Source organism: Hemicordylus capensis, chromosome 13 (genome assembly GCF_027244095.1).
Source record: "Hemicordylus capensis ecotype Gifberg chromosome 13, rHemCap1.1.pri, whole genome shotgun sequence".
In the NCBI taxonomy this organism is placed as follows: Eukaryota; Metazoa; Chordata; class Lepidosauria; order Squamata; family Cordylidae; genus Hemicordylus; species Hemicordylus capensis.
This window is the reverse complement of record NC_069669.1, coordinates 874,751-895,068: the sequence shown is the minus strand read 5'-3', so window position 1 is coordinate 895,068 and position 20,318 is coordinate 874,751. Positions and strand designations below refer to the sequence as shown.

General features: G+C 56.0%; 1 protein-coding gene across 2 annotated transcripts; it reads left to right on the top strand.

Moving 5' to 3' along the window:
* The first annotated feature begins 4,944 nt into the window (after window positions 1–4,944).
* Window positions 4,945–20,318, top strand: AQP8 (aquaporin 8). 2 transcript variants are annotated; one of them, XM_053275704.1, is made up of 6 exons: window positions 4,945–5,068; window positions 13,161–13,423; window positions 14,369–14,495; window positions 15,524–15,738; window positions 16,523–16,657; window positions 17,824–20,318. In XM_053275704.1, the coding sequence occupies exons 2-6, from the start codon at window positions 13,173–13,175 to the stop codon at window positions 17,864–17,866; spliced, it is 771 nt and encodes a 256-aa protein (XP_053131679.1). In that variant the 5' UTR covers window positions 4,945–5,068; window positions 13,161–13,172; the 3' UTR covers window positions 17,867–20,318. The 2 variants fall into 2 exon arrangements, with proteins under 2 accessions (XP_053131679.1, XP_053131678.1); XM_053275703.1 differs by lacking the exon at window positions 4,945–5,068 and adding an exon at window positions 8,415–8,552.

Here is a 20,318-nt window from a genome sequence, read left to right as displayed (position 1 = left end):
AGCCTCCCTGCCAGATTCTTTGGACTCCTGTCTGTGCTGCTTGTGGACGTAAAGAGGCCGCCCTCGCTCGGTTCGGGAAGGTCCCTGGTGCCTGCACAGCGGCTCCTGTTCTGGCATCCGGTCAGTGCACTGAAGAGGGGCTGGGGCTGGCGTGTGGCAACCCCCCCATCAGCACCGTGAGCCTCGGAGTGTCCACTCTGCCCAGTAGTGGCTCCTCCTGGGGGGCGCCAAAGGAGGCACAGCTGCCTCTGCTTCCCAGCAGCCGCTCGGGCGGTTTCTCTCTCTCTCTCCCTCTCCCTGCCCCATCTGAGAGCTGCACTGCCTGCAGGCTGGCCATTCTTCAGGTAGAGTTTCCAACAACATGTGGGGACCCAGTGTTGGGAAGCCCTCCGCAGGTGGGTGGAGATGAGGGGGCTGCTCCAAAGACTTCATGGGAAACGTGTGAAGCAAGTGGCATCCTGCTTGTATTGTTGGACGTAGTTCCAAGGAGCGCACGGGGTGGGGGTGTCGCTTGAGAAGGCAGGAGGTCTCCAGGCAGCCTGAAGAAGGGAGTGGGGGCCAACAGCCTTGTGCCCCCAACTCCCCTCCCGTCCCACTAGGAAAGGCCATTTCCAAAGCTGCCCTGGAGGTGCTGAGCCACCGGAGCTCTTTGAAATGCAGCGCACTTTCCCTTCTCCGCAGCCGGCTTTCTAGGGGCTCCACACTGGGGTCTCCTGCAGCAAAACTGCGCCTTGGCCCCACTGCTGGCAAGTGGTGGGGGGGCGGCATTTGCGGCTGAGGTCTGGCGGTTCTGCCGCGTTGGGCAAAGGCGAGCTGGGATTCCCGTTGCCATGGCGAAGAGCGGGGGCCCCCCGAGTGTGCTGGCGGTGGCTCCTGCGCTGCCGGTCGCAAATCCGTCCTGACAGCTGCTGCCTCTGAGGCTGCAGACCACCCGAGAGCCGCTCTGGCTGCAGGCTGGCCATTCGTCAGGTAGAGCTGTGCGGCTCACCTGAAAAATGGCCAGCCTGCAGCCAGCGTGGATCTTGGGGGCGGGGGGGGGAGCCACCCACACTGTTGCCGGGAAGCAGAGGCAGCGGTGCCTCCTTGGGTGGCCCCCTGGCTTGTGAGGACCAGCTGCTACTGGCCTCTGCCAGGGGCCTGCGGGGTATTTTGCCTGGGGAATGGCGACCACCCGGCCCCTCTCCTCTGCATCTGGGGCGGGGGGTTCCCAAAGCCTGCTGCCTTGCCCCAAGCTCTTCTCCCATCTCCCCGGCTGCTCGGCTGATGTGCTGGGAGCCCAGTAGCTCCCAGTAGCTCTCCATCCAGTGCTCTCTGCTCCCCCCGCCCAGTGCCAGGCTGTTCCTCAGGCATCTCTCTGGCTGCTTCTGCTGCCTCCTCTTCTCCAGGAGGAGCCCCCCTGCTCGCCCGTGACTAAAATAGCTGCACTGCGGAGCACAAGTTTCCCCCGCAAAGCGCTGCCTTCTGTTAGCCCAGGATTATATAATCCCTGGAAGGCGCCCTCGGAGAGCTCTTGCTTGGTGTCGGGAGAAGCAGGGGCTGGCTGCTGGGAGGGCTCCATCTGAACGCTCACTCCCCCCGCCCCACCGCCCACTCCCTGTTCTGGCAGCGCGGTTGCTGGACCCGTTTGCCAAGTTGCTGCCTCTCCTCCAATGGATGGGCCGAGGCAAGGAGTACTTGCTTGCCAAGGCTGTTCTGCAGGTCAGTGGCAGAGATGGGCGGACAAACCTCACATCCAGAACATTTTTGTGATTGCTCTCGTGTGCATAAGAGGATCAGACCAGGATCATGCAGGATTGGACCAAAGGCCGGCATCCTGTTTCCCTCCGTGGCCAGCCAGATGCCCAAATCGGAAGCCCACAAGTGGGATGTTTAGGCAAGGAGCCCTCGCCTGCTCTTGCTCCCATCAGCAACTGGTATCCATTCAGAGGTGGACTGCCTCTCAGCATGGAGGCTCCACACACAGCCATTGTGATGGACAGCGGGAGTCAGCCAGTGGCCGTGGCCACGTTCCACCGCTGCAACGCCCACCCACCAGTTCTGCCCCACAGGAGGGAGGGCTCCCTTCTCCTGAAGCCCCGGCTGATCAGTTTCATGGGGCAGCCCCAAAGTTCTAGTGGGTGGAGAGAGGAGAGGAAAACCTCCTTCCTCTTCCCAATGAGGAATGCTACCGGCTGCTGCCATGGCCTCAGCCTTTCCCTAAGGAGCGAAGGAGCTTCCAGTCCCCCGGTCTTCCCTCCGAGGGCAGGCAGGTCCTCCAGTGCTTGGTTCATCTTGCTCACCCCTTTCTGCCCTGTTCCCAGCTCCAAGGCCCTTCTGGAGAGGGGGCTTTTGTGGGATGCATCCATAGGGTGCCTCACCCCAAAATGTTCTGGTACCCAAAGTGGAAGACTTGTACTAATGAGCTGGGGGGGGGGCACCAAGGGAGGCGCCGTGCAGCCTGCAGGCTGCCACTTGTCAGGTGGAGACTCTTGAGCAGGGCGACAGAGAGAGGAGCGAGCCAAGCTGCCCCCAGGAAGCAGAGGCAGCTACGTCCCCCACCCTGGCCGGCTCATTAGGACAAGCCGCTACTTGGAAGAGCCACCTGACAGCACCACAGACCAGTTAGACTGAGACCGGGTCCACTTTCTGTGCAAGGGCCCTTCTTCAGGTTAACGGGAGGTGCCCACGGTGGTTCTGGGGTGGCAAGGAATGAGCCCTGGACCTTTTGCAAGCCGAGCAGCATATTTTCTGCCATGGGGGGCCCCTCTCTGTGGGATTTCCTCCCCCGGGCTAGTGGCTTTCCTTAATAGGATGGTGCTGTTACAGCTTGGATGGGTTGCCCTGCTTGCCCTGTTGCAGCCTAGAGTGTTTCCTGCCACATCCCGAGACAATCCTGCCTCCCTTGAACATCGCTTCCCGAAGAAGTTTGCTCTGCTGCCGCCCCACTTTTCTAGAGGGAAACGGCCAGACTCTCAACATCCCCTTGGAAAATTCCACCTATATTTTAGTAGCTCTGTAAAAATCAATTGGCTTCAGCATGGCGTCTGTAAATTTTTCATGGGGCCCGTATAAAACCTGCATGGCTGCTACTAGATATTTCTGAGTATTCTGGCTTGGAGTTGTGTAACCATCAGATTGCAGGTCCCAGACAAGCCAATAACTGTGTGCAGAGATAACGCTGTGTCAGGCGAGTTTCTCTGGCATTTTTTTACGGCCCTTTTAAAGCACGGCTCCTCTGCTGGTGTCAGAGTTCGGAATTCAGCCAGCATGTCGATGAAAGAGGTGAGGGAGGCTGTTGCACGAGGCCATGCAGCAGGCACCTGGGCCCACAGGTGGGAGGACACCAGGCCTCTCTGCTGCCCAGTGGCACTCTGGCTTTCAGCCATCCGTGTCTACCCAGACTGGCAGCGGCTCCTCCAAGGTTGCAGGCAGGAGTCTCTCTCAGCCCTATCTCGTTGGAGATGCTGCCAGGGAGGGGACTGGGACCCTTCTGCCTGTGAGCATGCAGATGCTTTACGACTGAGCTAGTATGGCCCCATCCCCTAAAGCAGGCCTGCTCAACTTTGGCCCTCCAGCTGTGTGTGTGTACCACAACTCCCATTATCCCCAGCCACTGTGAGCAATAGCTAGGGATTATGGGAGTTGTAGGCCAACATCTGCAGGAGGGCCAAAGTTGAGCAGCCCCATCTCCTAAGGGGAATATCTTGGTGTTCACATGTAGTCTCCCATTCAAATGCAAACCAGGGCAGACTCTGCTTAGCAAAGGGGATATTCATGCTTGCTACCACAAGACCAAGTCCACCTATTGGTGCAGCAGGGAAGTAACTTTCCTAGGGAGCAAGAGGTTGCTGGTTCTAATCCCTGCTGATGTGTTCCCCAGACTATGGGAAACACCTGTATTGGGCAGCAGCGATATCGGAAGGTGCTGAAAGGCCAACAACTCATTTACCATTGGAGGAGGCCATGGTCAACTCCTCTTGTATTCTACCAAAGACAACCACAGGGCTCTGTGGGCGCCAGGAGTCGACACCGACTTGGTGGCACAACTTTACCAACTTTACCACAAGACCAGCTTTCCTCCCATTGAGTAGTGGGCCCCATGGGAAGGGCTGAGCCCTGCTGCCATCCCCTCCTACCCCACCCCCTGTCTGGTGGGAGCGAGCATGACTTGCTCCCAGGGTCCACCCTGGTTGCATATGAAAGGGAGACTAGAAGTGTGTGCACTATAAGATATTCCCCTTATTAGGGGATGGAGCCACTCTGGGAAGAGCATCTAGGCTCCAAGTTCCCTCCCTGGCAGCATCTCCAAGATAGGGCTGAGAGAGACTCCTGCCTGCAACCTTGGAGAAGCCGCTGCCAGTCTGTGAAGACCATATTGAGCTAGATGGACCTAAGGTCTGACTCAGTATTTGGCAGCTGCCTATGTTCCTTCTAAGCAACGCTCATCAAAGCCCCCTCTCCGGGTTCTTGTGGGTCACTTCTGAATGGGGCTTGGAGGGGTCTGGGACTCTGCGTGTGTGTGAATCCAAAGAGCTCCTTGAGTGTTCAGTTTGTAAGATGGCTCTTCATATTGATTTCTTCCAAAGGATCAACAGGTCCGGAAGTGGCATGCTGGGGCCTGAAAGACACTCTGGGCACCCCTGGTGGAAACTCCCAAGAGCCACCTGCATCTGATGGGCTAGCCAGGCTCCAGTCAGATGAGTCTGGAGACCCCAGAGGAGGGAAAGCATCGCATGCTGAGGGTGGCTGCAGAGGTCCCCAGTTCTGCTGAGCGAGAAGCTCTCCTTCCCAAGAATGCAGCGAAGGCCCCGTCGCCCTCACTGGAGGCACCTCCCAAATCGTGCCAGGGAGCAGCTGGAGCCCTGTTCCTGAGGGGCCAGCCGGCGGAACGCCAAGGCCTCATTAAGCCATCCCTGTGGGCAGATGTTGCCTTGATGGCCTGCTGCTCTTCCCTTGGCTTGTTGTTCTGGTGGGTCGCATTCGGGACCGGAGACTCGGAGAGGCACCCACTGCCTTGGCTCTTACCAGCGGCGGCTTCCGAGGAGAGACCGGAATTCCTTCAGGGACCGGAATTTGGGAACCTGAACTGGTAAAAGGCTCGGGGGGTGGGGTGGGCAGACTGCTGCCCAGATCCCCAGACAAATGGGCACTGCCAGGCGGGGAGGAGGCATGAAAGGCAGACCGTGAAGACACCCAGGAGGACGGGTGTCCGGCTGCAGGAGCACCAGGCTGCTGCCTGGGGCGGCAAATGAATCGGGAGGGCAGCCTGTCAGGAGTCTGCTGGGGCGAGGAGCCATGAAGGGGAAGGGGGAGGTGACCCTCAGTGGCTACAGGAAGCAGCCCCCGGCTGGCAGGGGCCGCCCATGCATGCTTCCTTGCCTTGACTGAAGGCACTGCAGGCCAGGAGGGCTGATGGGCAGAAGGGCTTTGCAGCCTGCCTGGCACAATAGCCGGCACAGCGTCTTCACAGGCGGCCGTCCCCATCCCCTTTACCAGAGGCGCAGGAATCAGCGGCTGAATCTTCTCCGGGCGAATCTCCAGGCCGGGGAAACGCTCCAGCTCCTGCCGTCTGCACATCGCTGCTGAGATGCGCATGGAAGCCAGCCAGGGCCACAGCTCTGCCTGGCACAAAGGGACCTTATCTGGGTTGTGTGGCGAGAGCCTTTGATGGTGGCCCTGGTGGCTGTCAGGGGGCGGCTGGGCTGGGTGCCCCAGATGGCTCCTTCTCAGGCTTCATTCCGATGGAGGGGACCCCCCCCCCGCTTCCCTCTCCAGCCTTTTCTTGCGCTGGTTCCGGCCGGCCATACGGACAGGCCGGGAACAAGATCCTGGCAGACGCTGTCCCCTCCCACCTTCGATTTGCTCTGACTTTGCAAAGAGCTTTTTTGTAGCCTGCTTGATGGCAGGTAGCCCTTGGCAGCTCGTGGCTACCAGTAGCCACATCTGAAAGACTGTGTACAGTTCTGGCCTTTGTATTTTCAAAAACTGAGTGGCAGCGGCTGGTCTGCGTGAGCCGGGAAGGGGGCACCCCAGGAGGTACGGCTGCCTCTGCTTCTGGGCAGCAGCTCAGGTGGCTCTCCCTCTCCCTCCCTCCCTCCCACCCCCTTCCCCAGAGGTGGGTGTGCTGCCTGCAGAATGGCACAGAGAGGTCAGCGGGGCTGGCAGGGAGAGGAGCACAAGGCGTCCCGTGGCGCGGCACGGGGGAGGCGTGGGCTGGGCAGGCCGTGGGCAGGGTGGTTGGAGTGCATCATGCTGCACAGCAGCAGCCCTCTGGGACAGGACCGTGTGTCCCGAACATCTCGGCTGACAGTCTCACTTGAGCAACACTTCCTCTCGTTTTTATTTCTGGGGCGGGGAATTAAGAGGCCTCCTTTATAGGTGCTGTTTTGCTCTCTTGGCTGAAGGTAAAGAATCCCACAGATGTTTTTATGATGTTTTCACAAGGCTCCTGGGATGGGAAGGAAATTTTCCACTTGCTCCGCTCAGCACAGGTGGCCATCAGTTGCACAACGCAGACTAGGCCACTCGGAAGGAGGAAGTTGCCTTCTCCTGAGTCAGGCCCTTGGTCCATCTAGCTCAGGACTGTCTACACTGACTGGCAGCGGCTCATCACGGTTCCAGGAGGGGTCTCCCCCAGCCCAACCTGGAGATGCTGCCAGGGAGGGAACTGGGAGCCTTCTGTTCTTCCCAGAGCAGCCCCCTCCCCTAAGGGGAAGATCTCACAGTACTCACACATGTAGTCTCCTATTCAAATGCAAACCAGGGAGGAACCTAGCAAAGGGGACAATTCAAGCTTGCTAGGAAGATGCTGAAAGGCCCCATCTACTGCAATGGTCAACCCCTCCTGGATTCTACCCAAGACAACCACAGGGCTCTGTGGGCGTCAGGAGTCGATATCAACTTGACAGCACGCTTTACTGTGCCACAAGACCAGCGCTCCTCCCCGACTGAGGTTCCCTCTGCTGAGTGGAAAATGCTGCAGGCCTGTGACAAGGTATTCTATTCACCAGTAGTCGGACTCAGTAGAAATAGAAAGCACTTCGTTTTCATGGGGAATTTCCCCTCACTTCATCCTGAAGAGAGTTTCCATTTGATTTAAGAACTTAAGAACAGCCCTGCTGGATCAGGCCCAAGGAGGCCCATCTAGTCCTGCATCCTGCTTCACACAGTGGCCCACCAGATGCTGCTGGAAGCCTACAGGCAGGAGCTGAAAGGGGCCTGCCCTCCCTCCTGCTGTTGCTCCCCTGCAACTGGTACTCAGAGGCATCCTACCTCTGAGGCTGGAGGTGGCCTATAGCCCTCCGACTAGTAGCTGTTGTTCCCGTTGCTATTTGTTTGTGGTGTGTGTCTTTTTAAAAAAAATAAGAAAAACTAAAAATATATAATTTTTAAAAAGAAACAAACCTGTCCCATTTTTTTCAGTGCTCCCAGGAGTGACCATGTGCAGGAGTTAGTGAGCACTGGGCTTGCCCTGTTCCCAAGGAGCAATTTCCCTTTGGATCTGGGATCTAGTTGTGTCCCCTATAGCCTGACGGCCTGTTCTTCCAAAGGATGCCCTCTGCGATATGCACACAGCATTCTCAAAGAAGATTTGCCAGGCACAGAGAGCTGGAAGTCAGCATGCTGAATAAACGCGGCCCTGCTCCCTACTCCATGGTGTAAAAGCCGCAGCTGCCTGCTGCGAGGGTATCCTTTTGCGTGGCCTGCCCTTTGTTTCCGTTTGGGCTTGCTTCTTGGCTATCGTGCACAAAGGAAAGCCATGACCCCAAGCCCTGTTCAGACATGATGTTCGTGCACACACGGTTTTGTGTGAATGACTTGTACAGGCGCTCCCTTTTAATGTAAACCGCCCTGAGTTTTAATGTAAACGGCCTTGAGCCTTTTGGAAGGGCGGTATAAAAGTTTTTTTAGAAGTGAGCCTGGGGCCAGGGCCCCTCAACTCCAGGGTACCCCTTGCTCTAGGGCCTTGGGGATGCGTCCGGGACTGAGTCCAGGCTGGGCGGTGCATTCTGAGCTGGTGCAAAGCACCAGGGATGACATCCTGCAGACACGCCGAAGAAGCACTCTTGCCATGCCGAGAATGCCCCCCCACCCTTGGACCTACAATTGGCTCTCTCTGCGAGGAGGAGGAGGAGGAGGAGGCCGGTGGCAGAAAGGTGGTGTTCTGCTATTGACAAGACTTGCACTCTGCACATTTTGTCAGGCGGGCAGTTAGACTTGGCTCAGCTCCGCGGAATAAATCCTTGAACCTTCGCACCTCTCTGATAAATAGCTTTCATTCCTCAGCCAGGCCAGCTGGAGCACACACACAGCACCCCCCCCACCCCGCTTTAACAGCATTTTTTTGAATTGCATAAATCCACTCCCCCCTCTTCTCCTCCTCCTCCTCCTCCTCCTTTTTTTTTTTTTAATGCATCTCGTATGCCACAGGTCCAAAAGGGAGCGTGCCAAGACTTCCCTGAGATAAGGCAACCCTTTTGACACAGCCCAAGAGGGCCATTCTGCAAGAGAACCTGGTGGCAGCTAACAGGTGTCCCTCGTCTCCTGCTCTTCCCAGAACAAACAGCCAGACAGTGAGTACCTGCAGCTGGGAGACCAGAGAGCAGGGCTGGGGGCTGATTATTCCTCCGCCTGGGGGCTCCTCTGCTTGGCCAGGCTGTGTGGCAATTAATGTTGGAGACTGCGAGGGTGGTGGTCCTTCCCCCCCCTTCCTTTTTTTAAAGGGTTCAGATTAAGGCTCCTTTGCAGAGCAAAGCTGGAAGGAAGGGGTGTCTCTCAGCCTGGGAAAAGGAGAGCCAGAGGGCCCCAGCAGGCCCAGGGACAGATTGGTTGAGCTGATTGATTTTCCAAGCATTGGCATCCAGTTTTTCTATTTCAAAGTCCTCAAAGCAGTCAAGAAAGCAGAGCCCAGACCTGCTCATTAAAAGAGACCAAATGCAAATCAGCAATGACAATAACCTCAAACCAGCAGCTGAAAAGCATTCTTTAATCACAACAGAGAGAGACAAAAAAGGGGGGATGATGCAAACCAAAGCCATCATTAAGCCCCGCTCTTGCATCTGATCTGGAATCAATTAGTTCTTAATGCCCAGCCAAAGATGAGCAGAGATTCAGGCAGGCAGGGCTCCCTCGGGGTTTGTCTTTGTGGATTGTCTTCTCCACTGCTGTGTTGTAAGGAAATTATATGCAAGCTTTTGAGTGACACATGGCTCTTCCTCAGGCAGAATGGAAAGTGGTATAGGACTGGAATAACATTTTTTACAAGGAGCTATTTTTTTCTCCCGTTCACATGTCAGTTCTGAGTTTAATTCTTATAATTATTGTGAAGAACGCTTTAAAATATTGAATGATCCTATACGTATTTACAAAGGAGTAAGTCCTAGGAACTCAGCAGGGCTTACTTCGAAGTAATCATGCACAGGATTGCACTCTAAGCAGCCTGCAACCCTATGCATTCTTGCTTGCTTGGGAGTCAATGCCACTGGACAGAGCAGGACTTACTTTCAGTGAACTCTTTCATAGGCTTGTGCTCCACCTGTCAAGTGCAGAAAAGTGTTGCTAGCCAAAATGAAGTCTTCATGTGCCAAATCCAATAACTTGTTTTTTTAAACAACCCTTCAGCCCACCACCATATCTGTTGCTGGGTTTGCTTGTGGGGACAAGATCAGCTCAGTACCATATAAGATTGTTTTGTTTTTTAAAAAAAGGAAGCAAATCCTGGTTAGGAGACTGAGTCTGAGAATGTTTTGTTCCAGATTTAAGTTGACTATCAGCTCTCCTTGACACTCTGCCTCATGAAGATTTCTGTGTAATCCAAAGACTCGCCTGCCTGCTTTAATTCCCAAAAGCCCTCATTAAGTGAATTGTATCGCTTTAAATATATTGCAGGCATCTTTGTGTCCACTGTGTCAACACAGTAACTGCAAGGCAGACTTAAAAATGTGAAGTTAAGTGGCTGTTGGTCTTGCTTTTAAGTTACCAACGGAGCAATCAAGCATCAGATATAAGAGTGACGTTGGTCCAGAGGATGCTTTCAGAAGATTAAGACTGCAATCCAGTGAACAGTTGTTTGGAAGAACCAGGGAGAGTTACTTCTGAGTAACCTGGATAACTCCAGTGACTTTTGCCAGCCTAAACTGTGGAAATAAAACACTGGGTGATTTAAAAATAACTTTCAGCATGTTGGTCCAAACCTGTGTCTCCAGATGTTGTTGGACTTCAACTCCCATTATCCCCAGCCACAATGGCCACAGGATTATGGGAGCTGAAGTCCACCAACATCTGGGGACCCAAGTTTGAGACCCCCTGGGTGAAAGTGAAGCCCAGCGAAGAGCCATTGCTTCAGACGGCTGTTTTATGGGCATGCTGCAGCCCATGCATTACCCCCCACATCTGCACCAGACGGACATGTGGTGAGATTCTTCTTGCCAGGTCAGTGTGGTTGGCTGCATGGCTTCTTGGCTCTTGCACAGAGTGCAGCAAGGCACTTCGAGTTTACAGTTGTAACCTAGTTACGACTTTTACTTCCTTGAGAAAGTCAAGTCCGACCGTCTTCTCGGCGCTCCGCCAGGGCCGTGTCGCATCCCGGTGGGGCCGATCCGAGGATCTCACTCCTCTGGCTTGTTGTGCTGGTTGCCTCCAATCCCTTAGAACCGCTCCCATGGCATACTGGGGGTTGGGCCCATAGCTCAGTGGCAGAGCCCCTGTTTGGCCTGCAGCAGGATTCAGTCTCTGGCTGGCAGCATCTCTGAGTCAGGCTGGGAAAGGCCGTTCTCTGCCTGACGCTCTGGAGATCTGCTGCCAGTCAGAGCGGACAGTATGGAGCTAGGTGGACCAAGGGTCTGACTCAGTGGAAGGCAGCTTCCTATGTATGTGTAGAGCACAGAATTTGGAAATCACTCTTTATTTATATTTATTTTATTTATTTATTGTTAAATTTATGCTCCGCCTTTCATTAAGAAAATCCCAAGATGGCTTTTGACCCTGGGTGTATAGATGGTGGCCCTTCTTCTCTTTGGGGATGGGTCCAGAGCTCAGCATCTGCTTTGCATGTGTCAGGATCCCTGGATGGGCTGGGGAATCCCATCAGCGTCTCCAGGATGGGAGAGGAAAGACTCCTCCCTGAAACCCTGGCAAGCTGCTGCCAGTCAGTGGAGACAATGCTGAGTTAGATGGGCCAAGGGTCGGACCCCGTAAAGGGCGGCGGCGGCAGCAGCAGCAGCAGCAGCAGCAGCATCCGGTCTTCCTGCGAGTGAGGAGGCTGAGGCTCAAGACCCTGCTCAGCTAAGAAGTGTGACCTTGGGCTGGTCAGCCTTAACCTACCTCACAGGGCTGTCGTGAGCACAGGATAGGCACCAAGGGAGCCACAGGTGCTGCCCTGAGCTCCTTGGAGGAAGGCCAGGCTGGACATGTAGTAAGCAGGATTGCAAGGGCTGCCTGGACGGCGGACTTCAGCAGGGAGTGTGGGCTGTTCTGCGCGCTCCAGGGAACAGCCCTGGCAGAAATCCAGCCGCGAACATTGGCAGCAGAGAGCAAACTAATTGTTGGATCAAAAGGAGAGCTGTCCTCATTGTTATCAGGTGTGTTCTAAGGAGGACAGAGATCAGTTCCAGAACCAGGAAGGAAAGGGCTGGCACTGCAGGGAGGCAACTGGGTCCCTCCGTTAAAACACACACACCACCCATTGAACTGGGTGGGATTGGGGGGCAGGGGGGGCAGCCGGAGGTTCTCCAGGGGCTGCTGGACGGCCGTAAATTGCAGCTGGGGGTGATGGGCATTGTAGTCCAAAAGCGGCTGGAGAGCCTCAGGTTGTCTACCCCCTAGAGCAGGGAGAGGAGAGCTGGTCTGGTGGGAGCAAGCATGACTTGTCCCCTTAGCTAAGCAGGGTCTGCCCTGGTTGCCTCTGAATGGAGCCGCTCTGGGAAGAGCAGAAGGTTCCACGTTCCCTCCCTGGCAGCTTCTCCAAGATAGGGCTGAGAGAGACTCCTGCCTGAAACCTTGGAAAAGCCGCTGCCAGTCTGTATAGACAATACTGAGCTAGATGGACCAAGGGCCTGACTCAGTAGATGGCAGCTTCCTCTGTTCTCAGACTTGGTCCCCAGATGTTGTAGTAGGACTGCAACGCCCATAACCCCCTGCCAAAATGATACTGGGCCAATGTGGCTGGGGCTGATGGGAGGTGAAGTCCAACAACGTCTGGTGACCCAAGTTTGAGAACCCTTGCTCTGGTGCAGGCCCCCCCCTCCCCAGCTGTTTTTGGACTCCAGCTCCCACAATCCCCAGCCACAGTGGCCAATAGCCAGGAATTGTGGGAGTCCAAAAACAGCTGGGGGCCCCGAAGTTGAGCAGCCCTGCTCTAGTGGATATGTGGATCCATCTTATTTATTTGTTATTTCTCTGTGTAAACCGCCCTCAGCCATTTTTGGAAGGGCGGTTTAGAAATTGAATAAATAAATAACAACGAAATAATAAATGGAGGCTCGTGAACACGAAAAGCACAGGGGAACCCCCCGGTGCTCATTCCCTCCCCTGTGGCTGCTGCGGAGGTCTCTTTCCAGCCCCTGGGAAATTCATTTCAGACTGACGGGAGGACAGGGGGCTTCTCAGCCCGGGCTCCCTGAGGCTGGTGGACTTGGACTGCCGCCCTCCCCACCCGCAGTGGCCTTTGGCGAATGGAGCTGAACTCCGACTGCATCTGGGGACTGGAGCCTGGGAACCCCTTTTGTGGGACAGCCGCCCCGTCCTGTTCTGTCTTGAACCCTCCGGGCTTCTGAGCTGCTGGACGACGCGCAGGTGCCCAGTGGAGGAGCCAAGAGCACAGCAAGAGGCCTCGCCAGTCCCTGGCAAGGGGGAGGCAGTTTGGGCCGGGACTGTTGGCTGAGCATGGGGGGGGTGGGGGGGGATGACAAGGGTGCCTCTGTGGCAGCCCGAGAAATGTTGGCGGCTGGGGCGGCATTGTGGCTCGGCTGTCCCTCGCAGGAGGCCAGGTCTCCTTGGAGGAGGGCAAGAGGACAATGGGCAGGGAGCAGTGCCAAGTCCCTGCCCTGAGGCTGGAAGGTGGGTCTCCCGATTGCAGGCTCCATTGTCCCACGGCGGGGTAAGCGGCAGTTCATCTTCCCTGGCAGCCGCCGTTGCTGGAGCTGGCCGGACACCAAGTCCTCCTCCTGCTTCTTGCCTTCCAGGTCTGCCCAGGCATGTCGGACATCGGGTTGGGCCAGAGGTCTGCCAAGGAGTCGGAGCTGGAGGTCAAGTGCAGCCCCCCCCAGCCGCACTGGTTTGAGCAGTACATCCAGCCCTGCCTCGGGGAGCTGGTGGGCTCCGCCTTCTTCATCTTCATCGGCTGCGCTTCGGTCATCGAGAACGTGGAGGGCACCGGCCGGCTCCAGCCAGCACTGGCCCACGGGCTGGCCCTGGGGCTCACCATTGCTGTCCTGGGCAATATCAGGTGATGAGGCGGGGGGGGAGGCGGGGGCGCCTGGCCAGCTGCCCTGCACGCCCAGGGAAGCAGCGGCGGCGGTGGCAGCGCTCCCGGAAAGGGCCCAAGAAGTGGGTTATAACCCAGAAAAGCTTTTGTATTCAAAGATCAGTTTGTCTCAAAGGTGCTACTTTCTTTTTTCATTTTGGTTCTAATACTGTTCTGTATGTTGCACCTGGTAAGTGCTCCCGGAAGTCCCCCCAGGCAGGTTCTTCAGCTCCCATAATCCCCAGCCACAATGGAGTGGGTTAACTGTGCAGCTCTACCTGACGAATGGCCAGCCTGCAGGGAGAATGCTGGGACAGGGCAGGATGGGAGAGAGAGGAGCAACGACAGGAGCTGCCGGGAAGGAGAGGCGGCTCGGCCTCCCTTGGTGCCTCCTTCAGATGAGCCGCTGCTGCCCAGAACACCCCAGCAGGGAGAGCCCCTTCTGGCCGCCCTAGATGGTTTCAGACACACCCGGTCGCAAAGATTACCGGCCACGTGTCTCTAAAATGTGCACAAAACCCAGCTTCTCCATTCAAAGAGTGACGGAGACAATCACATTTTTACTCGGAGTTCTTGGCCAGCGATTCCAGAATGTCCCAGGGAGCTGCTCTCCACCTTCAGCACAGCCATCCTGAGGTCGGAGTCCTTCCGTCCAGGGAGGTTCAACTGCTCACCCACAGACATCGCAGCATTTGGGGGTCTCAAGATCCGATTTGTGTCTGTCCAGCCACAGGCCTGCGTGTTTGGAAAGGGTCCTGTTTTCGCAGTATGATCTGAGTTAGAAAACAGGGGAGGGTGCCCTTTGTGTTTCTTATTTTTGCAGCTGGGCTGCAGAGCGGTGGCGGAATCTCTGTGCCGGCCCTCCCTGCTTGCTGGGCTCCCCCCTCCGCCCCTCTCCTGATGTCCCCTCTCGCTTCTTCCTCGCAGCGGTGGCCACTTCAACCCGGCTGTGACGCTGGGAGCCTGGCTGGTCGGCGGGCTGAACATGGCGATGGTCCTTCCCTACTGGGCCGCCCAGCTCTGTGGTGGGCTGGTCGGAGCTGGTCTGGCCAAGGTACGGTGGGTGACTGGGAGGGGGTGGTGGTGGAGGGGAGGCGTTTCTTCCTGGGATGCCGGAGTGGCTCATTTTAGCAAGCTGGGGGTGTGTGTGTCCGTGTGCGCTACAGGAAGCCCAGCTGCCTCTGCTTGCCAGAGCTCCGTTGGCTCCTCTCTCTCCCACCCTGCTCTGCCCCACGCACGCTGCCAGTTGGCTGGTTGACCACACAGCTCTATCTGACAAATGGCCAGCCTGCAGGCAGCGCAGAGCTCCAGGAAGCAGAGGCAGCGGGGCCTCCTTGGGTGCCTCCCCCCCACCCCCCGCTCATTGCTCCGGCTAGATTAGTGTCCTCTCCACAGCAATCTGTGAAGCTGGCATTGGACGACTGGTCCACTGGGATGGTCTGCTCGGACTGCCCGGCTTCTCAGGCAGAGAGCGGTCTTTCCTGCTCCTTTTACCTGGCGCTGCTGCCTGGGATTGAACCCAGGGCTGTCTGTAGGCAAAGCAGGTGTTTTGCTGCTGGGGAATCTCTCCTCCTCCGAAGCAGCAGCAGGTGATGGACAGCAGCAATCCTCTGGGAGAACCAGAGCCACCCAAAGCACAGGGCTGCCATCCATGATGCGCAGAGAAATGCCCCTCTTAGTCACAACTGGGCAGCCCAAATCGTCTTCCCCGTTCGGTCCCAGCCTCCTGCGTCCACCCAGTCCCGTGACAGGCCAATGGCACTTGGCTTGCTCTAGTCTGCAGAAGGCGAACCGGATACGGGAGGCTGATTTCTGTAAGCCAGAAGGTGAATAATCCCCTTATAGTTACCGCTGGTTAATCACGTCCTAATGGGTTAATCCTTGCCAGGTGCTTGGGGCCACACCACCAGTCAACGAGCTCATCGGATCACGTCCCCCAAGCGCCTGGCAAAGATTAACCCATTAGGACGTGGCAGTCCGAGCAGACCATCTGCATCTGATCAGCCAGTCTGCCCGTGGGAGGAGGAGAAGTGGTTCTTCCTTGGGGATGATGAAGTGAAATGTGAGCCTTCCCCCTTCTAGGCCGTAAGCACCGGCGACAGGTACAGCAACGCCTCTGGGGCCGCCTTCACCACCATCACGTCGGATGACCAAGTGGCAGCGGCTGTCATTGGCGAGATTGTCATGACCATGTTCCTGGTCATGACCGTCTGCATGGGAGCCATCAACGAGAAGACCAAGAGCCCCCTGGCCCCCTTCTGCATCGGCTTCACCGTGACCGCGGACATCCTCGCAGGGTGAGTTGGCCGCCAGTCTGGCAAATTCCGTGCCGCTGAAGGAGGGAACTGTGCCGCCGGGTTCCGTTTGTGCTCCTCAAGGATTCTGCTCCCAGGAAAGGGGCCTCCCTTGTGGAGCCACAAAGCCCCCCCCCCCAGCCCTGGCTTGGGAGGATGAGCTGCTCCTTGGGCCGCATCAGAATTAGGGTCCTTCCAGCCCAGGTTCTGGCTGCCGCTTCTCCTGGCCTCCGTTTTCTGTGCAAGCTGTGACCAATCGCAGCATCCCGCAAGCTCAGCTCAACAGGCCAGCAGCACAGCCTCGTGACTCTACGGTAGGAAGCGCAGGCGTCTGCCTGGCCTCCCGTCCTCACAGGACCCCTCATAGACCATCGTCTGGGAGTAGAGTTGGGATGCCAGTCAGTCTGTCCGTCCGTCAGGAGCTTGTGTGCTTTCTTGGGTCCAACCTGCAGAACAGAAGTGGTCGACCGGAGGGTCTCCCTCTGTGGCTGGACTATAGAGCTCCCATCACCCCACCACACAGGAGCAGGGGATGATGGGAGTTGTAGTCCAGCAACAGCTGGAGAGCCTTGGGTTGGCCCCGCCCTGTTGTAGAAAGTTTAAAAGAAATCTGCATGAATTCCCCTGAAGCTACACCTGAGAAGGAGCAGGAGGAGGGTTCTCTTTAGACCCGGCAAGGGGCACCCCCCAAAGTGCTTTCTTTGGCCAGTGCTGACAACCTGCAGACCGCGGCTGAAGAGCTTATTGCTGGCCTGTGACACTGGCTCTTCCTTTCCCCACCATTCAGGGGCGCTGTCTCAGGAGCCTGCATGAACCCGGCCAGAGCGTTTGGTCCGGCACTGGTTGCAAACTACTGGGATTACCATTGGGTGTACTGGGTAGGCCCCATCGTGGCCGGACTTCTCGTCGGGGCATTGATAAGGTAGGTCGACAGGGTCACGGTCCCAAAGCGGGGTGGGGGGGAGAGACCTCGCTGGCTGGAGACGGGAACTCGGGTCTTGAGGAGGCTGAAGGACACGTCCGCCAGGAGGTCTGACCAGGGACTGCACTGGGCTGCCTAGGGAGATATCCCACACCACACCCGCACACTCCTTGCCTCCTGCATTTCCTGCCTGTCCTTGATAGCCCCCCACTGGCCAAATGGGATAGGCGGGGGTTGGGTCCAAGACAGGGACTAGAAATTCTCCCTGCCACAGAACCAGTTATGAGGGTGGGCCATTTGGGTCAGTGGCACAGGAGGAGGAGCTGAAGGAAACCAAAACCGAAACAGCTCTTCAGAGCAGAGATGGGCAAACTCCCCACTACTCACCGAGAATCCACTTGGAAAGGACCCCATCCTCCTCAAAGTGGCAGAAATCAGATCCTTTTCAGAGCCAGTCCAAGGACTGGAGAATGACTGCCCCCCACCAGCCCCCTAAATAACGCCCCCCCCTATTTGTTTGGCTAGTGCTGGTGGTACAAGCAGCAGCTGCCAAGGCATGAAGGGGTTCCTCCCTCGCCTCCATCACCCTGATGAGTGGCTCCACAATGCTTCTGCAGGGAAGCCGCGGTGGCTCTTGGGGCTTGGAGTCTTCCCAAGGGCTACTGCAGCTCTCAACCATGAGAGGCTGATGAAGCCCCCATGTCTAGAAGCAGTCTACCTCTGAGTTCTGGTTGCTGACAGAGAAACAGTGGAGGAGAGCTGTTGACTTTTCCTGCCTGTGGGCTTTCTGGAGGCAGCTGGCTGGAAGCATGGGCCTTAGCCAGGTGGACCCACCTTGGCCTTCATGCAGATTCTCACTGGGCTTACCCTGACAGCATTCCTGGGAACTGCGGTGCTAGTCAGGCGGTGTTTCTGCTCCCCTTCTCTTTGTAAACCAGAGTGTTCTGGAATTCAGGGGAGATTTTCTTGGTAAAACTCTGGGAAAGGAGATTGTCCATCCTGCTTTATGCTGCCGATACAATTCTCATCCCTTGCACCCAGATTGGGCTACGAAGATAGTTATCAGCTTTGAGCCAATATTGCCATAAAACTGGTTAACTCTTAATTGGGGGGAGGGATGAGGGGCGGGGAACAGGATTTGCCATTCTCTATGTTTCTTTCTTCAGGTTCGTGATTGGGGACAAGAGAACCCGCCTCCTCCTAAAATGAGGGGCCCCTGGGCAGACTCTGGGATGGGGCGCAGAGCCTAAATGGGTCCCTCCTAAGCTCTTCAGTATGAAACGAAAATCTCTCTGACAACCGTCCACCAAGATCTCTACTTCCCTGTCCAGTCGCTGCCCCCACAGCAGGACTTTAGGGCAGCTACATCCACCTGGGGTGAGGGGGGCAGCCGAGACCCTGGAGAATGCTGCGAAATGCTGCTCCCTACTCTTGAAAACGAATTTTCGATGATTTCCACGCTGTTCAAAACCAACACAGGTGCACCGGCTCCCATCAGAAGAAGGACATCTCGCCTTTGGTGCTCCTGGTAGGAATGTCCAGGAGGGGGCGCCTTGCTACTGTACTGTTCACACACCAGTTTTGAACAGGCGGGGTGGGGAGGGGAAGAGTCCCAGGTTCAAGCTAGCTTCCCACCACACCTTCTAACTTCAAAACCTTGCTCCTTCATTACAGGAGTGTTGGTTGCTCCAGCTGCCCTGCCTGTCTGTGCCTTTAATAGTTGTCTGGCAGGCTACTATTCAGCAGGTCCAGCTTTCCCTGACAAGGAGTTTGCAGCAATGGGAAAGGCTCCAGCAGTGCACAGTTCCTGTAGCTGGAGAGGGCTGAGGAAGCCCTGTCTGGAAAGTGGTTGTCTTAGGTCACTTGTCAAGAAGGAGAGGGCATTCTGAAGATGGGCAGAGGCGCTCTTCTTCAGGATGACTTTGCAGGGCTTTCAAAACACAACCTAGGGCTGAGACCCTGAGTGGGTGCCTCGGATGCTTAGATGTAGGCCTGCCTGGAGCTGCTGCATCTCTCTGGGGTCTTGGGCACAGAGAGGTCTCCGCCACCAGCACCTGCTGCTTCCAGCCTGAGATCCCTTTCACTGGAGATGCCACCTTGGATTAAGCCCTGGGACCTCCTGCATGCCAGGCAGATGCTCTGCCACACAGCTTCCTCCTCTCTCTCTCTCGCTCTCTGTCCATTGTTAGCATCGTCTCCAGCCCAGCCAGATCTGTGGGATTCACCCAGAACACACACACACACACACACACACACACACACACACACACACACACACACACACACCACGTTTCTCTTTGAACTGACTTCATGTGCAAAAATTACCACATTCATGAAGGAAGGTTCCCCCCTCCCTCCCTCCCCGTCCATCCCCTTGGCCTTTGCTTTCCATGTGGAGGGATATCCCAACGGGAGCAAAGAGCAGCTTGGCTGGAGGGTTCTTTTTTGGTACGATCTTTTCAGAGCATTGCCATGGCAACTCCTCATCCTGCAAGCATCTTTGCTGCTGCTGCCGCCACCACCGCCAAGGCCGTCCTTATTACTGAAAGGAGAGGAAATGGCTCTTTGCTTTCTTAGCCGTCTTCTTGCCGCTCTGGACTAGCAGAGGCCTGGCTAAGGTTGGGTGGCATGGAAATTGGGGACCCAGCAAGGCTGGACATGCCCAACACCTTCCCCTGTGGTCCCCGGCAAAAGTCCAAAGCTTCCCAAAATGGGGAGGAGTGCTGTCAGCCCCACAGCGTGTTCGAGCCCCAATAGATGCCTTGAAATCTCTTTTTTAAAAGGGCTCTGAAACCTTCTGGGTGTCAGTAGCAGAAGCCAAAGCAGCAGCTTTGGCCAGCAAAGGCCCACGGGAAAGTGTTGCCGATCCAAAATGGAAAATGTGTCCCTTTGAAAGGAAATTGGAATTCCCAGGTCGTTTAAAAATGAAAGGAAGAAAATACAGCCTAGATTGCAGCTTGGCAAAAAGGCAGGGGGGGGGGAAATACAAGCTCTCTTTCAGCAAATGCCCCTTTATTGTTATTTATAGAGGGCTCTCAGACAGTCTACAAGAGCAATACTCAGTTTCACTCTCAGAACAGGGCTCTTGAACGGCAGGAAAATTGTTAAATTGTTCAGACTTAAAGAAGAGAAGGCAAAATATCAAAGAGAGACACCGCTCCCCTAGCCTGATATAGGTCCCTCAGATTGGTGCGTGTGTGTCCTTCCTTTGTTGCTCTTTCTCTTGCTGGATTTTGCTTGCTTAGTGCCACCTTCAGACATCTTGGCATCCGTCTGGGATCCGTTCCCTATCCCTCACTTCACTATACATGCAGGAGGTCCCAAGTTCAATCCCTGGCAGCGCCTCCAAGTGGGGCTGGAAAGGACCCTTCTCTGCCCGATACCTTGGAGTGCCTCTGCCAGTCAGTGTAGGGAGTACGGAACCAGATGCACCAAGGGTCTGACTCCGTAGAAGGCAGCTTCCCGTGTTCCAGTTTAAGGGCTGCCTGCTCTTCCTTTTGAGAACACAGTGCAAAATTGTTATTATTAGTGGTGGTGTTTTTTGTTGTTTTTTTAAAGGGAATGGAAACATGATGCATTAGAACACAATGGATACATGATTGATATTCCCAACTGCACACGTTGCATCTTTAATGAAGAGAGACTAGTTGATTAAGAAGCA

Bases quoted from the DNA above. Each gene is read 5' to 3' on its own strand.
- AQP8 (XM_053275704.1), top strand. From the start codon at position 13,173: ATGTCGGACATCGGGTTGGGCCAGAGGTCTGCCAAGGAGTCGGAGCTG. The intron at 15,739-16,522 runs GTGAGTTGGCCG...CCCACCATTCAG, and splicing joins ACCGCGGACATCCTCGCAGG to GGGCGCTGTCTCAGGAGCCT. The intron at 16,658-17,823 runs GTAGGTCGACAG...TTCTTTCTTCAG, and splicing joins CTCGTCGGGGCATTGATAAG to GTTCGTGATTGGGGACAAGA.